At 36.7% G+C, this 21509-nt stretch overlaps 3 protein-coding genes across 4 annotated transcripts; all 3 read left to right on the top strand.

Moving 5' to 3' along the window:
• The first annotated feature begins 452 nt into the window (after positions 1-452).
• On the top strand, positions 453-10223 carry rbm19 (RNA binding motif protein 19). The gene is made up of 24 exons (XM_061729108.1): positions 453-591; positions 689-871; positions 1306-1419; positions 1602-1643; positions 2256-2490; positions 3120-3379; positions 3466-3525; positions 3607-3685; positions 3807-3878; positions 5405-5614; positions 5730-5860; positions 5990-6117; positions 6206-6302; positions 6395-6505; positions 6582-6782; positions 6888-6957; positions 7085-7236; positions 7349-7409; positions 7884-7963; positions 8056-8111; positions 9199-9315; positions 9429-9534; positions 9650-9770; positions 9869-10223. The coding sequence occupies exons 1-24, from the start codon at positions 556-558 to the stop codon at positions 9946-9948; spliced, it is 2802 nt and encodes a 933-aa protein (XP_061585092.1). The 5' UTR covers positions 453-555; the 3' UTR covers positions 9949-10223.
• Positions 10224-10826: 603 nt separating this feature from the next.
• Positions 10827-16339, top strand: plbd2 (phospholipase B domain containing 2). Its single transcript, XM_061729978.1, has 12 exons — positions 10827-11060; positions 12549-12642; positions 12723-12881; positions 12973-13073; positions 13190-13404; positions 13862-13956; positions 14049-14209; positions 14981-15076; positions 15189-15260; positions 15387-15539; positions 15628-15790; positions 15946-16339. Exons 1-12 carry the CDS (start codon positions 10840-10842, stop codon positions 16114-16116), a joined length of 1701 nt encoding a protein of 566 aa, XP_061585962.1. The 5' UTR covers positions 10827-10839; the 3' UTR covers positions 16117-16339.
• Positions 16340-17727: 1388 nt separating this feature from the next.
• Positions 17728-21509, top strand: zgc:158398 (uncharacterized protein LOC568894 homolog). Of its 2 annotated transcripts, XM_061729976.1 has the most exons (7): positions 17728-17883; positions 18591-18773; positions 19037-19304; positions 19386-19479; positions 19647-19788; positions 19869-20009; positions 20546-21507. In XM_061729976.1, the coding sequence occupies exons 2-7, from the start codon at positions 18618-18620 to the stop codon at positions 20564-20566; spliced, it is 822 nt and encodes a 273-aa protein (XP_061585960.1). In that variant the 5' UTR covers positions 17728-17883; positions 18591-18617; the 3' UTR covers positions 20567-21507. The 2 variants fall into 2 exon arrangements, with proteins under 2 accessions (XP_061585960.1, XP_061585961.1); XM_061729977.1 differs by lacking the exon at positions 17728-17883 and having other exon boundaries at positions 20546-21509.

Raw genomic sequence — 21509 nt, 5'->3', positions numbered from 1 at the left:
AGCACACACATGCAGGGGAGGGGTAAAAAGACTAAAAAGTAAAAAATAAAAAATATATAAAAAATACAAAAAATATATATAAAATATGTATAATTACAGAAATATGAGCAATATATACAGTAGATTGAAAGAAACAGTGCAAAAAAGCAGGTAGAGTGTGTGTGAGGTAGACTGGCAGATATTGCACATATGATATTGCACATTTTGTTATTGCACATGTTATTGTTATTGTCCGTTAGGTTTTGTTGTTGTTGTTTTTTTGTCACTATTATTACTATTTCAGATGATACTCAACTTTAGAATGTAAAAGTTCGCACTAAAAGCTAAATAGTATTTTCTGGCGTAAATTCTAATCAGAAGAAGAAAGTGGCAGTGACTAAGTAAGTCCAGGGGGCGGCAGTGATGCGCTTCTGAAAGATGAAAACTGCTGTTAAATTCCCCACGAAGAAGAACAAATCCAACATGGCGGTCTAGTAGAACATCCATGCTGGTTTGTTGACATTTATGTGAAAGTTATTCTAGTGTTGAATTAGTGGATTTTCAGCTGCCGCAATTATGTCAAGACTTATCGTGAAAAACCTCCCAAATGGGGTAAGTTAAAAAAGAGAAAGTTAAACGCGTGGACGCCAGCTGACGGTAACATTAGCCTCGGTGCACTTAAAGATGTACAAATGTATCTTGTGTCCAGATGAAGGAGGAGAGGTTCAAGTCGATGTTTGCTGACTTTGGGACTCTGACCGACTGCTCTCTGAAGTTTACCAAAGACGGCAAGTTCCGTAAGTTCGGCTTTGTGGGGTTTAAGTCGGAGGAAGATGCGAGCAGAGCGCTGCAACACCTGAACAAGAGCTTCGTGGACACGTCGAGAGTGGCGGTATGAGACCTCGCTCCTGCTCCTGCTCCTGCTACTGAGTGTACAGGACTGTCTCAGAAAATTAGAATATTTTGATAAAGTTCTTTATTTTCTGTAATTAAAAAAAAAAAAAAAAAAAAATAATGTCATACACTCTGGATTCATTACAAATCAACTGAAATATTGCAAGCCTTTTATTATTTTAATATTGCTGATTATGGTTTACAGTTTACAATTTTTTTAAATAGGATATTTGAGTTTTCTTAAGCTGTAAGCCATGATCAGCAATATTAAAATAATAAAAGGCTTGCAATATTTCAGTTGATTTGTAATGAATCCAGAATGTATGACATTTTTGTTTTTGTAATTGCATTACAGAAAATCACAATATTCAAATTTTCTGAGACAGTCCTTTTATCTATTTATTTTTCAACAAACTCCTGCTGTTGTTACAGGTGGAAATGTGTAAATCCTTTGGCGATCCCACTAAAGAGAAAGCCTGGAGTAAGCACAGCCAGCGTCCAGGGCAGGACAAACCCTCTGATCCAGCTCCAGATGATGGAAAAAAGGTCAGTTAACTGGTTGTCACTGTGTGAATAATTACACTGATGCATCTCGCAATATAGAGTTGCACATGAAATCATATGCTTCCATCATAACGTTTACATTGTGTGACATTGCAGCAGGTTAAGACATCATTTGCGCTATGTTAAGTGAAATATTGTCCATATGTCTTTGCTTTGGATTTCAGAAAAATAAGAAGAAAAAGGAAACCAAAAGTGTACTGGGAAATGTGAGTAAACAAACAACTAAGCTGATCTGTCCTTAAATGTTTATAAACAAATGATAAAGCTTGTAATCAGTTAAGATCTGGAAATCAAATCAATGCTTTTTGTATTATGCATCAATAGTCTCCAGTAATTATCAAATTAGAGAGGCTACTTTATGATTTTATTATTAAACAGCTCATTATTCAAGTCTGTATTTCAAACTTTGATAATTAATTGAGACTATAGAGCCTATTCTTTAAGTCAAAATGAATCCAATTTGATTTTCATAATTATCGCATCCTTTTATTCTTCATTCCAGTCCAACATAAATTATTTCACTTCAGCAACATTTCAGTGGTGATCCATTGGAATTTACAAATACAGGCATTTTCCTGTAACAAGCAAAATACACTGACTCACAGCAGCATCACGCTTGATAACAGTCAAAAATGGGTTTAACTTCGGCTCAGGAAGCATACCCAATCAAAGACCCTTTCCTACTTTGACACGGTAGTTTTAACTGGCTCGTACAACCACTGCTTGATATCTCTTTATGCATCAATCTCTACATACCACGTTTAAATTATTTTATCTTGTTGACTTTTCTTTCTTTTTTTGTCTGGTTATCACATCAGCTGGAAGAGGAGCAAGGATTCAAGGAGTTTCTGTCGGTGCATCAGAACCGCAGCCAAGTACCGACCTGGGGCAATGACATGATTCAGGAAATGACTGATTCTGAAAGCAAGCAAGCCAAGACCAAGAAGAAGCCTGCTTCAGATGATTATCTCAACTTTGACTCGGAGCAGTCAGAAGATGAAGAGGAGGAGGAGGAGGAGGAGGAGGGTGATAATGAAGGTTGGTCTCTTCTTGGTATATGAGGATGAAGGCTGTGCTCAAATGATGGGGTTACATGCTCTGAAATGTGTGGGGACTATTAGCTAATTTATTAATTCCCGGACATCTTATTTCATTTTTGATACCACTAGTGTATCTCTGTATTCATCATAGCTCGAAACGCTGCAATTATTTCAGGCTGACACTTATAAGGAGAGACTCATTGAGAAAAAGACAAGATTCTTTCACAGACAGAGGTTGGTTAGTGTTACTTGCTCAATTAAGCATCTTAAAGCGTCTTCTGATTAGCTGCATTTCAGTAGGAACGTCCACTGCCTGGAAATCATATCGTTAAGGAAACTGCTCTATTTTATGTAGGAAAAATCAACAGTCTCAAAAAAGTTCTGGTATCGGGTCTGCAAGACTTTGTATTCCATAAACAAATTCTAATATACAATGCATACACTTCCTTCTTTGAGCCATCAGTCACATGTAACATGATAATTTATGGTATAACATTATATTCCAATCAGAAAGCACATATGACCTCTTTTTAATAAATTATAACAATTATCTCAATACTTTTTACTTTAATTTACCACATACTTAAAAATGAACCATCTTATTATTAAATGAAAATAAACCTGTATATTTGTGGTTTTTAGTTGTCACAAAAGATGCTCTGAAGGCTGGCCTTTCAGATATGGATTATCTGCGCTCAAAGATGGCAAAAACAGAGGACACCAAAGAGGAGGCAGATGAGATGGATGACGGTGATGATGATGATGATGATGAAGAAGAGGATGGCGATCATGTACAGCAACCGGATAGCGCCTATGAGAGCAGTGACAGAGAAAACATCTCAAAGACTAAACCTGCCGCTGATAAGAAGCAGAGCAAAGGGAAGAAAACGGCCAAACAGGAGGTCACCATTGAGACAGATTTGTATCTCAAACATAATCATCCAGTGTTTCGTTTCCATTTGCTGAATCCCACAACTGTTTGTTTTAGACGGAGGCAACGACAGGTTTCACAGTGAAGCTCAGAGGAGTCCCGTTCAGCGTTAAAGAGGTGATTTTCCTCATTTAACCGGTGAGGATCTGTAAAAACATTCAGTAAGTTTCAAAATGTTTTCATGTGCAACTTTTTCAGCAACAAATTAGAGAATTCATGACCCCGCTGAAGCCTGTAGCAGTCCGGATTGGCAAGAATGAAAGTGGGAATAGAACAGGTATGTTTCTGAAAGTATTTTAACATGCAACATCACATCAGCTACAGACAGAATACATTCGGCTATGTAAGCGGTATTTATGCCCGTGTACTAGCGCAGGTTATTTTATATTTTGCTGTAGGTTACGTTTATGTGGATTTACGCTCTGAAGAAGAAGTGGGAAAGGCCTTGAAGAAGAATAAAGACTACATAGGTAAGATACACTATATATTTCCCTGCTGGGCAGTAAATGGATAGATGTTGTTTTGTAGATCTTTAGAACCATTCAGTGAAAGAACTGAGCAAGACTGCTTCATTACATGATTCATCAAAACCAGCCTTTTAAGTGCTTCACAAAGGGCAGCAACACAAATAAAAATAGTAAAATAATGAAGAACCTATGATAAAGGCAAAAAGATAAGATGGCAGCTTCGAGGTGCCTGTCACTCTCCACCAGTGTACAGTGTGAACCTGAACAGACCCATATATATATATATATATATATATATATATACATACATATACATATACATATACAAGGTGGATCGCCTGGACAGCTTTTTAAGGTTGTTTCATAGGTTTTCAATGGAATTGAGGTCTGGACTCTGACTGGCCTATTCCCAGACTTTCTTTTTCTTTTTCTGAAGATATGTCTTTGTTGATTTTCATGTGTGTTTTGGGTCATTGTCATGTTGGAATTTGAAAGTCATTTTCAGATTTTTGACAGGTCAGAAGGTTTTGCGGCAAAATATCTTGGTATTTGCAGGTATTCATTTTCCCGACTATCTTGACAAGTGACCCAGGCCCTGCTGAAGTAAAACCGGCCCAAAGAACAATGGTGCCATCACCATGTTTCACTGTTAGTATGATGCTCCTTGGATGATGCCCCGTAATCACAAAGCTATCTTTTAGAACGAAAGCACAGATGGTTCAAGTTTTGTCTCGTCAGACCATAACACGTTTTCTCACAGTGTTAGAATGAATCTTCTCTCATAATTCAGACAGACTTGGTTATTCCTTTTTTGTAAGAAACGGCTTTCGTCTTGCCAAGCCACCCCACAGCCCAGACCCGTGCAGAATAAGGAGATGGTACACACATGCAAGTATTGACCAAAACCAGCCAGAGATCCCTGTCGTTCCTCCAGTGGACAATGTGCGCCTCTTTGTGTCCTCCCTACATTTTTTTTTTTTCTTTGTGCTCTCATGAACTTTTTTGGGGTCATCCTGACCTTTGCAGTGTCTCTGTAGTGCCACTTTTTTTGATGATTTTAACAGTGTTCCCTGATATACTTTATATTTCTCTCCTGATTGATAAATTTAAACAATGAAGTTTCTTTGGCAACTCTTTGTTGCCCATGGCTTTCAGTAGAATGTAAACCCAAACATTCAAACACATTTTTGATCTCCTTTTAATCAGAATCACTTTATCTGATGGTGGATTTATGCCTTTTGATTTTAAATATAATTGTAGAGTCTCTATTTTGATGCAGAGTCGTACAATCAGATTGTTGTAAGTTGCTTGTTTTTCTTAAAACATTTTTTTAACAACTTAAAATGACTGTGAATATTAAATATTTCTATTTTGCCAGGATTTTTGTTCGTTTGGAGATCCCATTAAATATGTGACAATTGACATTTATGTTATTTCTATCTTTATACTTTAAAAATGTGAAATTTTGTTTTCTATTCACGGTGTGAATATCTTTTCTTGGTTAAAAATTACCCTGCTTCTGTTTTTAGGGGGTCGTTACATTGAAGTTTTCCGCGTTGATCCCTCTGGGGGGAAGGGAAACTGGGACCGAAAGGAAAAGGAAATTGACAGAAACTTCTCCAGGAAGCTCAAGGATGATGAAGAAGAGGAGGAAGTTTCAGAGTCAGGTCGACTCTTCATCAGAAACCTTCCTTACACTTGCACAGAGGAAGAGCTTAAAGAGCTATTTACGAAGCACGGTGAGTTCGAAAAAACCTTTAGTGCATTTATCACATGCACAATTTAAGCATGTTTTCTCATGCATAAATGAATTTGCTCTAATGAAAGTGTTTTATAATTCTGCAATCTTTACAGGGCCTTTATCTGAGGTGCTTTTCCCTATTGACAATTTAACCAAGAAGCCTAAGGGCTTTGCTTTTGTTACCTACATGATACCAGAGCACGCTGTCACAGCTCTTGCTCAGTTAGACGGACACATATTTCAGGTATTTGGCTGCATGATTCATCCCTGCACCGAGAGATCTGTAATCTCTTCTGGACTTTGTGCCAATTCATAACTGCTTGATTTTTTTTCTTCTCTCTCTCCTCTATCTCCCTTTGTCTTATGATTTCAGGGTAGAATGCTTCACCTCCTTCCCTCTACTGTGAAGAAAGACAAGCCAGAAGCCTCAGATGCTGGTGGTCCCGGCTCCTCATCATACAAACGACAAAAAGATGCTAAAAATAAAGCCTCAAGTTCAAGGTACACTTTGCACATTCAACAATCTGTTTCTCTGTTTGTTTTGGTGTTTTTGCTTTTAATTAAGTATTATGTTTCTGATTCTTTGTAGTTCACACAACTGGAACGCCTTGTTTCTGGGTACAAGTGCAGTGGCAGATGCCATAGCTGAAAAATACAACACTACTAAAAGCCAAGTGCTGGACCATGTGAGTGACTTTACACCTGAGCTTCCTTCAACATTATTTTTACACATCAGCACGACATACTCAACTTCTTTGGTCCTTGCACTCCTCTGCAGGAGTCGAAAGGAAGTGTTGCAGTAAGAATGGCTCTAGGGGAAACTCAGATTGTCCAGGAAACTCGCCAGTTCCTGCTGGACAACGGTGTCTGTCTGGACTCCTTCAGCCAGGTGAGTTCACTATAAACTTAAGTGTGTGTGTAGATGTTATTGATGAATATATTAAGGTAATTTCCTGTTCGTGCAGGCAGCAGCAGCAAGGAGTACTACTGTGATCCTGGTGAAGAACCTTCCAGCTGGCGTGACGGTGTCAGAGCTTGAAGAGCTTTTTTCACCTCATGGTTCTTTGGGCCGAGTGGTTCTGCCACCTTCAGGACTCACCGCTATCATAGAGTTCCTGGAACCAACAGAAAGCAAAAGGGCTTTCACGAGGCTGGCTTACAGCAAGGTATGCATGGCTTGTCATCTGCATAAACGTGTCCGTGCTGTTGGTGTTGAATGGGGACATTGAAGACTAATTATAATTATTCTGTCCTATTTTCTTGACCACTAGTTCCATCATGTTCCACTGTATTTGGAGTGGGCACCTGTCGGGGTGTTTGTGGCAGCCAGACCAGAACCAGGTATATAGCTCACTGATGGGCTTAGTAGTCTTCTTTTTTTTTTTTTATTTGGGCTTTCTGGATATTAAGGGTACAGTCTAAATAACCAGACCAGAAATAAACCTTAAATATTTGATCTATCCAAAAGTGTTAAAGAAGGAGGATGCAGCGAAAGAGGAGAAAAAGTTGGAAGAAGAACAGGAGGAGGATGAGGAGGATGATGAGGAGGAAGCTGATCCAGGTTCTACACTTTTCATTAAGAATCTTAACTTTAACACGACAGAAGAGACACTCCAGGAGGTAAGTTAGGTCATAAGTATAATTCTATTATACTTGCTTACATTTCATAAGAGATAAATGAAACTGGCATTGAAGATGTTTATTTTGTTTTCTTTTATTTTTTATTCATCAGACATTCACCAAGTGTGGAAAGGTCAAATCCTGCACCATTTCCAAGAAGAAAGATAAATCAGGTACTTCATATCATAACTGCCATCATACGTTTGCAAAAGGGCTGACCTTTTGTTTGATACCATGCTAAGACTATAACACAAACTGAGGTGATTTGACATTCCAACAAAAATATGCAATATATACACTTTATTTTAAGTGATTATGGGAATTAACTTTTATCTTTAATTACTTAAAAGTGATGCAAAATTAAAGACGTACCATCAGCTGTGTTATTCGATAGTGATTTTTATCCATATTTCTAGCCACTACGAAGACAATTTTTGTCTTGAACTCAAATATTAACAGATTTAACATCTAACTTATATTGAAACATACCTTTTTGAATATGTAGTGTAGTTGATCATAAGCACGCACCTTGTGAAGTTATTCATCATTTGCATCCGTTTGTGGCCGTTTGGGCAGTCACATATTTGGTCACACCAGTAAGATGAATTAAGTTACATCTCTCTCAACAATGTTGTTTTGACCTACAGGTAAAATACTCTCTATGGGTTACGGCTTTGTCCAATATCAGTCAGCAGAAGCAGCACAGAAGGCTCTGAGGCAGCTGCAGGTACTCACTCAGCTTCCTCTCAAACTCTGACATTCTTTACAACCTGAGTTTTGGCTGATGTGTATCTTCTTTCTTCCCCAACACTCTACTAGCATTGTACTGTAGATGATCACCAATTAGAGCTGAAGATTTCTGAGAGAGCTACAAGGTGAGATGCACCATGATTTTTTTTTTTTTTTCTAATGAAAAATAAAAATGGTAGGCCATTACTATGGCCTACTACTACTACTACTACTTACTATCTACATTACTGGAGTATCAATGCGTAGTTGGATGTGAATGTTTATCTGGATGTGAATTTACAACTGTAAAATTTAACATTAAAATAATATTAGACTTTCTTGCATTACTATATATGTTGTTTTTTTTCATAAATTCATAAGACTCGTATAACCGGATGGATATAAACTGTAATTATGGAATATTGGAGAAAGGGCAGGATTAAATAAGTTTTACTTCTTCCTAGCCCTTTTCAGACATGTTAAATGGGATTTATGTGTATTGTTATGCATGTGCATGTATAGAGGTATGTACAGGACTGTCTCAGAAAATTATAATATTGTGATTTTCTGTAATGCAATTACAAAAACAAAAATGTCATACATTCTGTATTCATTACAAATCAACTGAAATATTGCAAGCCTTTTATTATTTTAATATTGCTGATCATGGCTTACAGCTTAAGAAAACTCAAATATCCTATCTCAAAAAATTAGAATATTCTGGGAATCTTAAGCTGTAAGCCATAATCAGCAATATTAAAATAACAAAAGGCTTGCAATATTTCAGTTGATTTGTAATGAATCCAGAATGTATGACCTTTTTGTTTTTTTAATTGCATTACAGAAAATAAAGAACTTTATCACAATATCCTAATTTTCTGAGACAGTCCTGTGTATATATAAATAGGTGTGTGCACACTGGGTATAGATTTATTTATTTCATGTACATTCATATAAAACATTTGTCGACTTATATAAATCTATTTACAGGGGGTTCTATATGTTCAAAATGTGTGTGTGTGCATACATGGATGGATCCGTACTAGTGTTAATGTTGTTATAACGCTATTGTAACGCTGGAATAAATCAAGAAATCTGTGAATTCGAGAGTTTAAACTCCATATTAAAACAAATGAGTAAGCAGCTACTCAATTTAAAATAGTATCATCTTAATTGTGTATGAGAGTATGCCCCTGTTGTAGTTCATACTTTATTTTCTTCCTCTGTGTGCAGGACAACTGAGGTGTCACGCAAAAAGAAACAGGCTGAGAAAAAGCAGACGGGCTCCAAGATACTTGTGCGTAATGTTCCCTTCCAAGCCAGTGCCAAGGAAATTCGAGAGCTTTTCTGGTAATGGCCCCATATTAACATTGCTGTTTATTTATTGTTTTTGCTGACACTCAGTGGAAAAAAGTTTGTAGGGAGGTAATTTAATCTTATTTATTTCTCCTCCATCTTCCTAGTACGTTTGGGGAGCTGAAAACAGTCCGCCTTCCAAAGAAAGCTGCTGGTACGGGGAAACACAGAGGCTTTTGCTTTGTTGATTTCATCACCAAACAGGATGCTAAGGTTTGTTGTGGTTTTGTTTGGGGGGGTTTATAGGTAAACTTTCACAATGCAAAAGCGTTGTAGGCTGTTCTTAATACTATGATTATAAATTGTCTTTTTTCATTTTTCTGAATAGAAAGCCTTTGCTGCACTCTGCCACAGCACTCATCTGTATGGGAGACGTCTTGTGTTGGAGTGGGCTGATGCTGAGGAAACGGTGGATAGCCTTAGACGGAAAACAGCTGAACATTTTCATGGTGAATCTTCTTAATTTATTAACGAAGTATACAATGTGATTCATTATATAAAAGCTAATTTATAATTGATTAACTTATGTCCTTTATTTCTATGTCAGTCGCCACTAAGAAGCTCCGCAAGTCAGATGTTTTGGAAGGAATTATGGAAAAGATGGAAACTGAAGGAGGTGAAGACTGACCTCCGAATGCCTTTGGAGAAGCCTGACCAGTGGTTTTCTGTTGTTCTTATAAGGACTGTGTAAAAAAAAAAAAACATACCTTCAAAACTTCTTTTTTTTTCTTTCTTTTTTTTTTTAATTGGACTTGCATAGTATGTGCACTGTATGTAAACTGATGAAGATGTTCTTGTGAATTTCTAACATTGTATATGTTTTATAAAGTGAAATTATGTAATTGGTGTGTGTGTGGTTGATCTTTTTTGTTTGTTTTTAATATTGTTGTTTCTGTTGCTGCTGCTTAAAATATAATTTTATTTTTTGTGATCAAATTTTTATTTCTTTTTTCCTTTTTCTAAAAAAACATGGTGCAAAAAAAACACCAATACATAACAAAAAATGAATAGATAAATGTAATAACAAAAAAAACAAATACAAAAAAACAAAAAAAGTAATGCCCATATTAAGTATAACAATGCAAAATTAACATAAATTAAGAGCAAAAATAAATAAATAAATAAATGAAAATAAAATCATAACCCCAGATCCCCCTGGATCCTAGCAGCTTTAAATCACATCAATGTGTTTATAATATAACTTTTAACATGGTATACTTAGATTTCTTTTATCACACTAAGGACATAGAAATTATGTATAATGAATAGTTCACTATATCAAAATCTAAACACGACAGAAACTAAATAATTCTTTTATTTCCAGGCTTATCAAATGCCTTCATACCTGCTGCTGCTTAAAATGTGCTGCAGAAAATATAATTTTATGACCAACATTGTACGTGGTATTGTCTCCGGGCGCGTGTAGTGAAGAATTCAGTAGTCTTTTATTTTGAAAGTGCAATCTTGGGGTCAGGTGATCAATCACACAATAGTTGTCATGTGATTTGTTCATTCAACATGGAGTCCACGCAAGCTACGCTTTTTACCTTTAAAGGTTTTACAAGGGGTTTAAACGTTTTAGTTGGTTTAACTGTGGTATTTTGCTTGTGTGCGTGTGGTCGGGCTGAAGTACGAACAGTTGTTATTGACAAGGGAAGCGGACAGCTGGTCGTAGTTGACGGGTTCCGAGAAGAGTTCGTTGCTTGGGCAAACTTCACAGACTCGATCACAACAACAGGGTGAGTTCCAGCTCGACCTGTCGCCTCGCTCCGGACACACGCCTGCTTTAGGAGACAAAATAATTTAAACGAGTTGTGTTGCTCTTCCTTCCCAAAACAGCCAAACCAACAAAGAAAATATTTGGAATTAGCAGAACTTTGAACAATGTAGTCTAAAGGCAAAAGGCTTGTGAAATAAAATAATCAAAATGAGTTATTTTAAAGCGAAGCAGGGGCGAAAATCCCGGGGGGGACAGGGGAGACAAGTCCCCCCCATTAGTAAAGCTGTCCCCCCCCTAGAATAATTTGAGACAGAATTAATAATTTTGGAACAATGCAGTAGTATCTAGTAGTGATGCACCAAAATGAAAATTTGTGTCCGAAACCGAAATCGAAAATAATAATAAACAGTAAAATCTCATTACACTTAAAACAAGAGTCATCACCAGAAAAATAACTTATTTGACAATTTTCACCTGTTTCAAGTACATTTTCACTTGAAATAAGTAGAAAAATCTGCCAGTGGAACAAGATTTATCTTATAAGCAAAACAATCTTGTTCCACTGGCAGATTTTTCTACTTATTTTAAGTGAAAATCTACTTGAAACAGGTGAAAATTGTTGTTTTTTTCCAGTGATGAGTCTTGTTTTAAGTGTAATGAGATTTTTTTTAACTAAAAATGAGACATTTTAACTAGAAATAAGACAAATATTCTTGTTAAGATTTTGTTTTTTTGCAGTGTATTATGTCAGATGTGCTGTATTATTGCCACCTTCCGTCTAATACCATTGTTTTGTATTGCTCTAAGAAAGGTCTTCTGCCTGTTTGCGAGATAGAGATGAAAATGTCAAAATGCTGTATTAAAGGAAGGCTAAAACTTTTATTCCTTGTCCCCTCCTGGATTTATTCTCTAAAATTTTACTGTTTATTGTCCCCCCCAACTATGAAACGGGATTTTCGCCCCTGAAGCGAAGTACTATTATTTTTAACTTGAGGCTTTGGTAATTTGCAAAATGGCTCAATTTAATTCTTTCCAAACCTTGGTCAAAATGTCTTGGCATGGGCAGGATTTTCTGCAGCATGAGAACAGAGGAAGTCCTGTTTCCTCTGCATAATTTAATTATATTTTATAAGGTATAATGGGGAAATACCTGTGTAAATAAACTCGGATACATTACAACTCTGACTGAAACATGACTGATAAATATATGAAGACAAATTAAGTCCAAATAAATGTCCATTTCAGGGTCCTGGCACCACAGGACCAGGATGCCAACAAACATAAGTTTCAAGGATACCATATGAGAAGGGAAAATAAGTTGATGACAAAAATGACATAAAGAGAGTAGTGTAGTGAAGAGAGGCGCCCAGCGTATCATTGAATAATTTTGATTCCTGGTTATAATGACAGAGGTCATGTTTGTCTGTCAACCCAAAAGTGGGAGTTTATTTATACATCGCATAAATCAATTTCATCTTATTCAATTATTGTCATATGTTACTGTCAGGTGGTCATTCTTGGAGATCACCACCAGCAGTAAGTACAATGACAGTATCCAGGCTTATGCTGCTGGTGCAGTGGAGGCTGCACTTACATCTGAGGTAAGCATGAATCCTGTTCAGTTAAATGTACATAGTTGTTTTGTTTTTTTGTCTTAAGATATGGTGTATTGTTGTTTCAGCTCATCTATAAGCACTGGATGAACACTTTGATGGGTTACTGTGGGCCCTTCATATCTGAACCTGGTTATTGTGAGCGCCTGAAGGCTTTCATTTCAGCCAACCTGCTGTGGATTCAGGAGCAAACAGAGCAACAGCCAAATTCACCCTACTGGTATCAGGTACTTAAGGAGTGTTTGTTAGATACTTGTTATGAAAGATACATTTAGAGCCAAAAGTTCAGTTGTTGCAGTATCCGTTTCTGCCGTTCAGGTGCGTCTGGCGCTCCTACAGCTGAAAGGTCTGGAGGACAGCTATTATGACCAGCTGTCATTTCCAACCGGGCCCTTCTCCTTCAGCCCATTTGGCTTTCTGTGAGTACTTACTCCCATTTTGTGTTGATCAGTCTTTTTGATTTACTGTTCCCCAGATTATCAACATTGTTTCCTGTTGTTTTCTTATATACTCCACTGCTATTCTTTCCCAATAGACTTTTTCAGATGGGTGGGGATCTTGAGGACTTGGAATCAGCTCTAAACAAATCCAGCCTAACTCGACCTATTGGTTCTGGTTCCTGCTCTGCCCTTATTAAGCTGCTGCCCAACAATAAGGACTTGCTGGTGTCACACGACACCTGGAACAACTACCAGGCCATGCTGCGCATCATGAAGAAATACATCTTTGCCTTTAAAGCTTCTCCATTAGGTAGTTTACGAGACATACCTGTAGTCCTGCTCATCATCTCCAAGAGTCTTCAGACTGAAGCACAGCATATTCACTTGGTATATAGTCAGGAAACAGCAGTAAAAAATAGACTTTCAAGGTGTGATCAGATAAGTAATAGTCTGGCACATAAAACCACAACACTTTGTTTTATTAAGGATTAAATAAAAATATTGCATGTTATTAATGTGTTTTAGAGATGCTGCTTGGTACTACTCATTTTACCCAGACTCCTCCTTTCCAGTCCATTGGCTGTGAGGTTTACAGTACAGAAAATTGCTTTCCATCTACTAATCTACCTACTGATAAACAACCAAATATATTTCCTCATGTAAAACTTCTTTTAAAGCAAGTCCCCATAATGCACAGGCACTTATGTTTATGTCAATAATGTGTGAAAAAAGGTCACTTCATTAAATGCTTCTTTTTTTTTCCCCAGACAATTTTCCCCTTCCTGGAGGAACTCAGGCCTTCTCATCTTACCCAGGATCCATCTTCTCTGGCGATGACTTCTACATCCTCAGTAGTGGTTTGGTGAGAACTCTTTGAAGTGGGAGCTAATGGAACTAAGGGTTAAAATTTTTTTTTTTTTTATTATTGTGTCTTAATTTATCATGTATTTGTAGGTAACTTTGGAAACAACTATTGGCAACAGCAACCCTGCTCTTTGGAAGTTTGTTCAGCCCACAGGAACAGTCATGGAGTGGCTGCGGAACATTGTGGCTAATCGACTGGCTACAACTGGCATGGAGTGGGCAGAGATATTCAGCAAGTACAACAGTGGAACGTGAGTTTTACGAATTATATACTTTTCCATAACAGTTGAAGCTCGGCATCAGAGTTTCGTATACCATAAAAACAGCTTGTCTCACGTGAAGGAGCCGTTAGCAAGTGATGCAAGTATTTCATTTCATTTCAATTTTATTTATTCCTTATCATGAAAATGGTAGTTCACATACATGTTCCATTCCATGATCGAAAAGGGGCAAGAAGAAGAAACCCTTATGGATCCGCGCATTGTCGGGATAAGATGTTTAAAGATATATCCACTTGACAAACCACATCCTTAGATCACCATGCTCGAGTAGAACCCTCCTATTATCTGTGATATAACACATCGAGGGAAAAAAAAAAAAAAGTACTAATAAAACCCACTAAACGAATAGGGAGCTTTTGGAAACGTATATTTATACACACACACACACACACACACACACACACACACACACACACACACTTGAATAATACAACCTGCAAGCTATACTTTAAAGTGTGTTTGTATGTGAATGAAATAACAAACCCCTTTTTTTTTAAAGTTATTTGAATATATTTGTACAAGTGGACAGGACTTTGTCCTGTGAACTGATATGAACAAAGAAAAGAGAGACATTTATAATCAGAACGCACATGAGACGTCAATTGAGTCTTCAGGCGCATCATGAGTGCTTACTGGGAATCAGTTACTTGAAGACAAATCACATGGGCTTACAGTCAATTATTGAAAACCACTCAATCCTGAAGGTCTAAGGTTTTGTTCTGTGCTTGTATACTTTTGTAGGTATAACAACCAGTGGATGATTGTGAACTATAACCACTTCACTCCAGGAAAAGCTGACATTAAAGAGGAGCTCTTTGTTGTGTTGGAGCAGATTCCGTAGGTTTTTAAAACCCAACTTAAGTCAATATAATTGATTCCGAATTCCTATAGTAGATTTTTTTAATCTTTCTCTACTTAAAAAAAAACACCTCATCTTGCAATGCTGCAGGGGGCTTGTTGTTTACCGTGATAAGACTCAAGAACTGCTGAAAAAGGGATACTGGGCGAGTTTCAACATACCGTAAGTATCCAGCTTTGCAATTTTGAAGGATTACATGTTTGCTAATTTTTGCATCTGAGACGACATGTATTCTGCTGGGGTTTTTGGTTTGTTTGTTTTTCTTACCTCATGCTTGCTAACATGCAGGTACTATGAGAGCATATTTAATGCCAGTGGCTGCAATGAGATGGTCGAGAAGTTTGGTCCATGGTTCTCACTGGACCAGAGTCCTCGAGCTCAGATATTCAGGAGAGATCAGACACATGTCACAGATTTGGATTCTATGATCCAGCTCATGAGGTAAAGTTCAACACTTTACAGTTTTTTATGTATTTTTAGCACCATAAATGACATTTCCAAGTGACTTAGAAATACTGTTATGTTCTAGGTATAATAACTTTAAAGAAGATCCATTATCAAGGTGTGAGGGTTGTAATCCACCTCAGAATGGAGAAAATGCCATCTCAGCCCGCTCAGACCTGAATCCTGCAAATGGAACATATCCATTTGGTGCTCTTGCACAAAGATCACATGGAGGAACGGACATGAAGGTTTCTATTTTTCTATCTAAATTCCCTATTAGCAGACATTCCTGAGCCTTTGTGTGCTTACCTTTCATGCTTCCATGCATCTTTTGAGAGTATACTGTTTCAAAGATGACCTTAAATGACATGTTAACTGTATCTTTGTCTATGTTCCTGTATAGATGACTTCTTATGAAATGTTCAAAGAGTATGGCATGGTGGCAGTTAGTGGGCCAACCTGGGACCAGGTGCCGCCGTTCCAGTGGAGCACTTCCGCCTACAAAGACCTGATGCACATGGGTCACCCAGATATTTGGACTTTCAAGCCTATCAAAGTCACCTGGACTCCTTAATTGTTACTGTTGTGGAATACAAATATTATGAATATGCTCAGATCCAGCTTTGCTTTTCAAAGACATAACGAAGGGAAATGATAGACATAATTGCCAGTAATGGTCAGAAAGGTGGTGCACTGTGAAAGTATTGCATCGTTTCAGTGTGGCAGTTTTTGCACGATAAATCATAGAATATTGTGTTTTTTATGTTTGGCAAAATGAACAAGAACCATTAATTTTTGTTGTTGTGTTCGAGTGTCCTTATTTGATTCCTTTCTGATTTCTTTGTTGTTTTTAATGTTATATCCTACACACCCTGTGTAAATTTTTCTGGGATTCAGTTTTAATTGCTAATAGTTATGTTGTAAATTGCACAAGTGGTCTTTACACTTCTTTTAAAGAAATTATTACCAATATCGACATCACAGCATTGTGGTAATCATGACTTAAGCCATTTTGGATAATTTGCGTTATACATTTATATTTTGTAATGTTTTTTCTTTGAACAGTATTAGACCAATACTTATGAATTGGTTAATTAAAAATGATATGCATTCTCACTTTAAATATGTAGTCAGTATGAGTTATTTTACACATATAAGCCCAACACAGCTATAGTGGTGTTTTCAGCAGTTGTGGTTGACTGGTTGTTGGTAAAGAACTTTACTTTAACTTTACTTTAAAAAAGGAAAAGGAAAGAAAACGGTCACCTCCACAGCTACTACCTGACATGGCCTCGTGTATATACCCGTATACAGTACTCGAGATGAGGGGGGATGGCATCCCCCCTGAAATAAAAACGGTAAAAATCATCCCCCCTGTAAAACTGCCACCCCCCCTTTCCATCCCTTATGTAATTTCATCAATGAATGTGGTTTTACTGCTATTTCAACATTTAGAGTCAACACCAGAAAAATAACACCAGAAAAATAACTTATTTGACAATTTTCACCTGTTTAAAGTAAATTTTCACTTGAAATAAGTAGGAAAAATCTGCCAATGGGACAAGATTTATCTTCTCGTTACAAGCAATAAAATCTTGTTCCAGATGCAGATTTTTCTACTTATTTTAAGTGAAAATCTACTTGAAACAGGTGAAAATTGTTGTTTTTTTTCCAGTGATGAGTCTTGTTTTAAGCGTAATAAGATTTTTTTTTACTAAAATGAGACATTTTAACTAGAAATAAGACAAATATTCTTAAGATTTTGAGTTTTTGCAGTGATCCATTTTACTTATCCTGTGAAGGACAGAGTCATATTGATAAGTTCAGAAAACTGTTTTTTATTGTTGTGTTTTGATGTAAGCCCAGTGGATATTTAAAGCTTACAGAAGGCTGCATTTAACTGCTGCTATGTCATTCCTGCAGTATTTCTGCAGGTGTTTTGGTCAGTGATATTATTTGTAATATATTATATTATTTGTAATCAGCACAAATTATCTGTCCCCATATGATAAAATCCACCATCCCCCCTGATTTTTTTTTTACAACTGGAGTACTGCTACAGTATAATACTACTACAGTATTATATACATAATAAAGGCCTTTATTATGTATATCTGTGTGACCAGAGGTCAGTTGACTACTGGGTAGTGTCTGTCACGTGACTCGCGTTACCGTATTAGTAATTAACTGTCGTAAACTGAAAACATCTGCCGTGTTTTTATTTTCAATGACGAAACCCGATGAAACTTTAATGTCGAACTGCAGTTTCCTGTCGTTTAAAAACAAACTTAAAACACATTATAGCAGCACTCGATACGGGATCTGAAAACATCGTTTCCAGGTAGGATAACATGTTTTACATGGATACTTAGTTCGCTACTAGGATACTAGTATATGGATATAGATATGGTTGGCTGTTAAGTCTCATCATCGGTTTGACAGCATCGTTTTCGTCAAATATTTGCATACAAAGACAATCCAAATGTGGTTTTCTGTGGATGTAAATCACTCTATTTCTGGTTAGTTTCTAGCTAAGTCCACAGTTTGATCAACTTTGCCTTTGAGATAAAAGATGCCTGATAGATAAATCCTCACGGTGATTACTTAGGGTCTCCTAAACTGTAACCATGTAGCATTTTCCCCCTACAAGTTGAAATACAAGAAACAAAATGATTCCAAACTGTGGGAAAATGACTCCAAGTGATGTGATGCCGATATTTTGTAGTTTACTGAACCAAGATTCAGACTAGCTATAAATAATGTTATAAATTTGCAATCTTCAAGGTTCAAACTCTGAACTTACATCACTGCGTCTAGCAGTTGTCAACACCAAAAGCAAACAGCCCTGACAAAAATAAGAGCTTTGTTTAGGTTAAGTTGAATAAATGTATGGATCCTGTCTTGAGAATCAGTTACCAATAGGCAGATTATCAAACTCCAACATTGCAAGCTTTACCAAATATACTGTAGTGGCAGAGAAAAAAAAAGATATATCAAAGCTATTAGTAGTATTAGTACTATTGACTTCATACTTTTTTCTTTTTCCAGCTTTCTGCAGCCTGGTTCCATCTGGTGATGGGTTTTTGTCAACCAGTCAACCTAAGAGATTATGTATCTCATAATCCTCCAGGGGTGACTTTTTTCCTGTGTCTCTTCACTTTGTCCATTTCCTTCATATGCCTTAGTTTTTACAACTACAATCATACTCTGCCCAACCCAGACACACTGAAGGTAAGGGCATATTAAACCAGATTCATGCTGGAAATTGAAAACCATCTTTAAAAACTTTGAATTTGGGATTCAAACTCATCAGCAAATACAAACTTTGATTGGTCCATTTTTTTTTTCTTTGTTTGGTAGATGAGCAGTGAGTTTACGTTCCACCATTTTAGATTTTGAGTGTTGGCGTGTGTAAAAAATATGATATTCTGCTGGCTTTTACTGAATGCATGTATACATTTTTCCAACGTGCATATTCTTTCTTCTTCTCGTAGGACTGGAACAAGCTACTTTCCTCCTTTTCACAATTTTACTTATGTGAAAAAGTAAATGCAAGCTCATTTTTAGAAATGTCTTCAGTTCCTCCTCCTCCAATGAACCAGGAAAAGGAGGAAAAGACTTCAGTTAGTTCGACAACGAGTCCTCCTGTTACTTTTTTGCATCTCAGGGTACCTGTGGCCGTGACTACCGTCTCACCAAGTCACTCTTTGAAAGGCTTTGGTTTACGCACCACCTTAACAGCCAGTCAGCTTCATCTTGGAGGTTGGGTTTACAATGGAAGAGTTTTGGGATGATGTAAAGTTGTGTTTAATACATTCTCATAGTATTTATTTTATCTTCTAGACAAAGAAAATATGAATTTGACAATAGCGACTATATCTGGAAACACCACCTGCCTCACCATAAGTGCTCCAACATACCTTCTGCCCATGACTTTGTAAGTTAATTCACTTTTAATTGCTAATGTTTATTATTTAAATAATGAGCAACTCAATAATCTTAAAAAAAATATTTGTCAGTTCAGACATTTGTTACTTTACTGTTTGTATATACCTGTTTTATGGATTTTGTGTTTTTATGGATATCCTGTATCCTTAATTAAAGGTTGCCTCCAAAGTGCCCTATAACAGAGACAAATATTTCAACCATCCATGTAGAAGTGAGCAATCAGCTGCCAACATCACTGCAAACTTGCTACCGTCTGCACTTCGAGAATGACCCTAAACTTAGAGTCATGTTAACTAAGGTACCCACTTGAACAATTAAGCATGGTGTATATATTCTCTTGTATTATATTTTCATTCCTTCTGTGCTGCTATCCTTCAGGAGGAGCAAAGTGTAGCAGTGCGACATCTGCTGGAAGTCAGTTTCTGCATTCTTGGTGTTTGTGTGCTGTTCTTAGCAGCTGTGACTCTGACAAATTCATTTACACGTCGGCACCATTGGAATGGGTTGGACCTCCAAAAGGTAAGCCTTTTCTAGAGTTACTTTAGTACAAACAGCTTTGACCAATTGGGGCTTGGACTAATTTATTCAATGTGTTAATATGTGTTAATTAGGGCTGGGCGATTTTGGACAAAAATAAAATCCAGATTTTTTTCTCTGAAAACCCGATTTTCGATTTCGATTTCGATTTTTTTGGTAAAACTACAAAAGACAATGGAATAAATTGTTTCAAATATTTTATCTTTATTTTTAAAGAAAAATAGCAAACAAATTTTCCTATTGGGAATTAAGTGCAATTGAAAGATACTGTAAATCCTCCTTGAGTTTAGTAAAGTGACAACATTTACAATTTTCTTGACCAAACAAAGATGACTAGACGAGCTCTGTCTGTAATGCAGCCAGCTGCAAAAAAGGAAAATCGATTTTCCGATTTTCCTTTTTTTAACATCGTCTTGATTAATAAATCCGATTTAGATTTAAAATCGATTAATCGCACAGCCCTAGTGTTAATGTTACAAATGTGCAGAGGCTGATTTTTCTGTTTTCTTTATTTACAGGAGCCCTTGATTGAGAGCTAATTGTTTCTCTTTTTGTTTTTGCTTTGTTTTTATCCTGTACAATGTGAAGTAATCAGTTGATGGTTGAAAGGGAGCCACTGCTCAGAGCCTGGGTCCCAGTGATTTTTTACAAACATTGTGGGTGACAGAAACATTGAGAGTAGTACAGCTCAGTTTTGTAAAAACAGTCCTTTGATGGTTTATACAGTAACTTTGGTAAAAACTCTACAAGCCAGAGAAACTATTTTGGGTAATATAATTGTGACTATCTCAGTTCAATTGAGGTGACAAAGTATGTTTATCATTTTTATTTCATAACTCAATCAGTAACAAAAATCAAATATATTAGTCAGCTAACTTTTTTTTTTTTGGTTTCCATGGACCAATGACATTGCTTGTTTTTTTTTTTTAAACAGATTATTGAATGTGTGATTTAAAGCAGCACAATGTAACTTTTCCACCTTAATATAATATTTCCAGAGTCATTGTGATGGTACATCAACTTACAACAGGTTTAATGACACCTCTGTCATGGTCTGAGGGGTCTGTATCGCCTTCACTGGCACTATGTAACTTGGAGGTGGATGGTAGGAACCCTTCCACACTACTGGTAAAGCACTACCGCTTTTGTCCAAAGGAGCCGCCAAACTCAACAAAAGCTGAAAGTTACATTGTGCTGCTTTAAGTGTTCCCTTTATTATCTTAACAGTATATTTTTTTAATGAATTTATTTTCCAATGAAAAATGTATTTGTAATCATTTCAATGGTAAATGTTGGAGTACTGTAAAACAGTGTTTTCCTTTTACTTGCCATGGGACCAAATGTGTCTTGCTCAAAATCAAAAGAAAGGGCGTGCAATGTTCAATAAAATTCTTGTGAAACATTCTGTCCGTAATTTCCTTTTGATAAAAGGTTTACAGATCACCTGCATGTGTCGTGTGCAATCAGAAACAAATTGTGTGT

Source organism: Cololabis saira, chromosome 9 (assembly GCF_033807715.1).
Source record: "Cololabis saira isolate AMF1-May2022 chromosome 9, fColSai1.1, whole genome shotgun sequence".
Classification (NCBI taxonomy): Eukaryota; Metazoa; Chordata; class Actinopteri; order Beloniformes; family Belonidae; genus Cololabis; species Cololabis saira.
Note: the sequence above shows the minus strand (reverse complement) of the source record. Positions and strands in the feature narration are given on the sequence as shown.